The sequence below is a fragment of the Pterocles gutturalis genome, unplaced genomic scaffold, assembly GCF_000699245.1.
Source record: "Pterocles gutturalis isolate BGI_N339 unplaced genomic scaffold, ASM69924v1 Scaffold26323, whole genome shotgun sequence".
Lineage (NCBI taxonomy): Eukaryota > Metazoa > Chordata > Aves > Pterocliformes > Pteroclidae > Pterocles > Pterocles gutturalis.
The window spans coordinates 1-1,878 of NW_010123748.1; the positions used below are offsets into that span (position 1 = coordinate 1).

The following is a 1,878-nucleotide window of genomic DNA, read 5'->3' on the forward strand; positions in this document are numbered from 1 at the left end:
CATCCATCTCATCCTCCTCATCCTCAGCCCCTTCTCCATCCCCTTCCCCATCCCTTCATCCATTTCATCCTCATTCTCCATCCCCATCCCCTTCTCCATCCCCATCCTCTTCTTCATCTTCATCCCCTTCTCCATCCCCATCCCTTTCTCCATCCTCATCCCCTTCCTCATCTTCATCCTCTCCTCCACCACCATCCCCTTCCAAATGGCCATCTCCATCCCCATCCCATTCCATCCCCATCCCCATTCCATTCCATTCCATTCCTCATCACATCACCTTGCAGATCTCCATCTCCTTCTCCATCCCCATCCTTATTCCCTTCTTCATCCTCATCCACTTTTCCATCCCCATCCCCTTCCAAATCCCCATCTGCTTCTCCATCCCCTTCTCCATCCCCACCCCCTTCCAAATGTCCACCTGCTTCTCCATCCCCATCCTCATCTTCTCCATCCCCATCCCCTTCCAAATCCCCCTACTCATCCCCTTTTCCATCCCTGTCCTCTTCCAGACATCCATCACCCTCAGCCCCTTCCCCATCACCACCCCCATCCCATTCCCAACTCTGTCCTTTTCTCCTCCCACACTCACCCCTTCCCCTTCTGAACCCCCATCCCTTCTCCCCTCACCATCCCCTTCCCCATCCGCACACCCAGCCCTCTCCCAACCCATTCTCCATCGCGATCCACCCACCAGCCCCTTCTCCATCTCCACCTCCACCCCTTCCCTATCTCCACCTCCACCCCTTCCCCATGTCCATCCCCTTCCTCATCTTCATTCCCACCCCCATCCCCTTCCCATCTCTATCTCCACCTCCATGTCCATCCTCTTCCCCATCTCCATCTCCATCTCCACACCCTTCCCCATCTCCACCTCCATGTCCATCCCCTTCCCCATGTCCACCTCCATCTCCATCCCCTTCCTCTTCTTCATCTCCACCTCCATCTCCACCTGCATCTCCATCTCCATCTCCATCTCAATCTCCATCTCCATCATCTTCATCTCCTTCCTCATCTCCATGTCAACCCCCTTCCCCATCTCCATCTCGACCACCAGCTCCACCTCCTTCTCCATCCCCTTCCCCATCTCCATTACTATCTCCACCCCTTCCCCATCTCCATCTCCACCCTTTCCCCCATCACCATCTCCATCCCCATCTCTATCTCCACCCCTTCCCCCATCACCATTTCCACCTCCATCCCCATCTCCACCCCTTCCCCATCTCCATCACCATCTCCACCTCCATTCCCCTTCCCCATCTCCATCCCCTTCCCCTCCCTTTCCCATATCCCCTTCCCCACCCCAGCCCATCCCCGTCCCGCTCTGGTCTGGGGACAGAGGAGCACAACCAGAGGTCCCCAGCCCAGCAGCACCCAGCAGACACCGACCACACCCCCCTGACCCCCACCACCACCTGGGGTGTGGGTCCACGCTCACCTCGGCGGGCTGCCCAGCCCCCACCACGATGAGCTTGCCATCCTCCAACCCCACCAAGATGTGACTCTTCTCCTTGGTGACGGACACGCTGTGGACGGGGACCCTCATGGGCACGGGGGGCACGGCCGCCGTGAGGCTGCGAGAAGACAAGTGGTGGTGGGATGGGACCTGCTGGACACCCCATAGGGGTGATGGGGGTGGGACACGGTGGGTGACAGCCCACACCTCTGAAGGTCACGGATCTCCAGCCCACACTGCATGGTCCCCAGCACCACAAACTCCTCCGTCAGGCACATGGCCGTCACCTCCTCGTCCAAGGGGACGGTGGAGAGATGCTTCCCGTTGACCGAGTAGAGGTGCAACGCAAACCTGTCCTGAAAGAGAGCAAAGAGTGGGGAACGCCTGCGCCGACGGTGACCAGGAGTAGGACATGGGGACACCTG

At 58.8% G+C, this 1,878-nt stretch overlaps 1 protein-coding gene across 1 annotated transcript; it reads left to right on the forward strand.

Moving 5' to 3' along the window:
- Window positions 1-622: 622 nt before the first annotated feature.
- On the forward strand, window positions 623-1,467 carry LOC104465122 (putative uncharacterized protein DDB_G0290521; the record flags this gene model as incomplete). Its single annotated transcript, XM_010078040.1, is given in 3 exon segments — window positions 623-683; window positions 686-752; window positions 1,305-1,467. Coding segments are annotated over 3 exon segments (291 nt in total), but the record flags the coding sequence as incomplete, so codon positions are not given.
- Window positions 1,468-1,878: the final 411 nt, after the last annotated feature.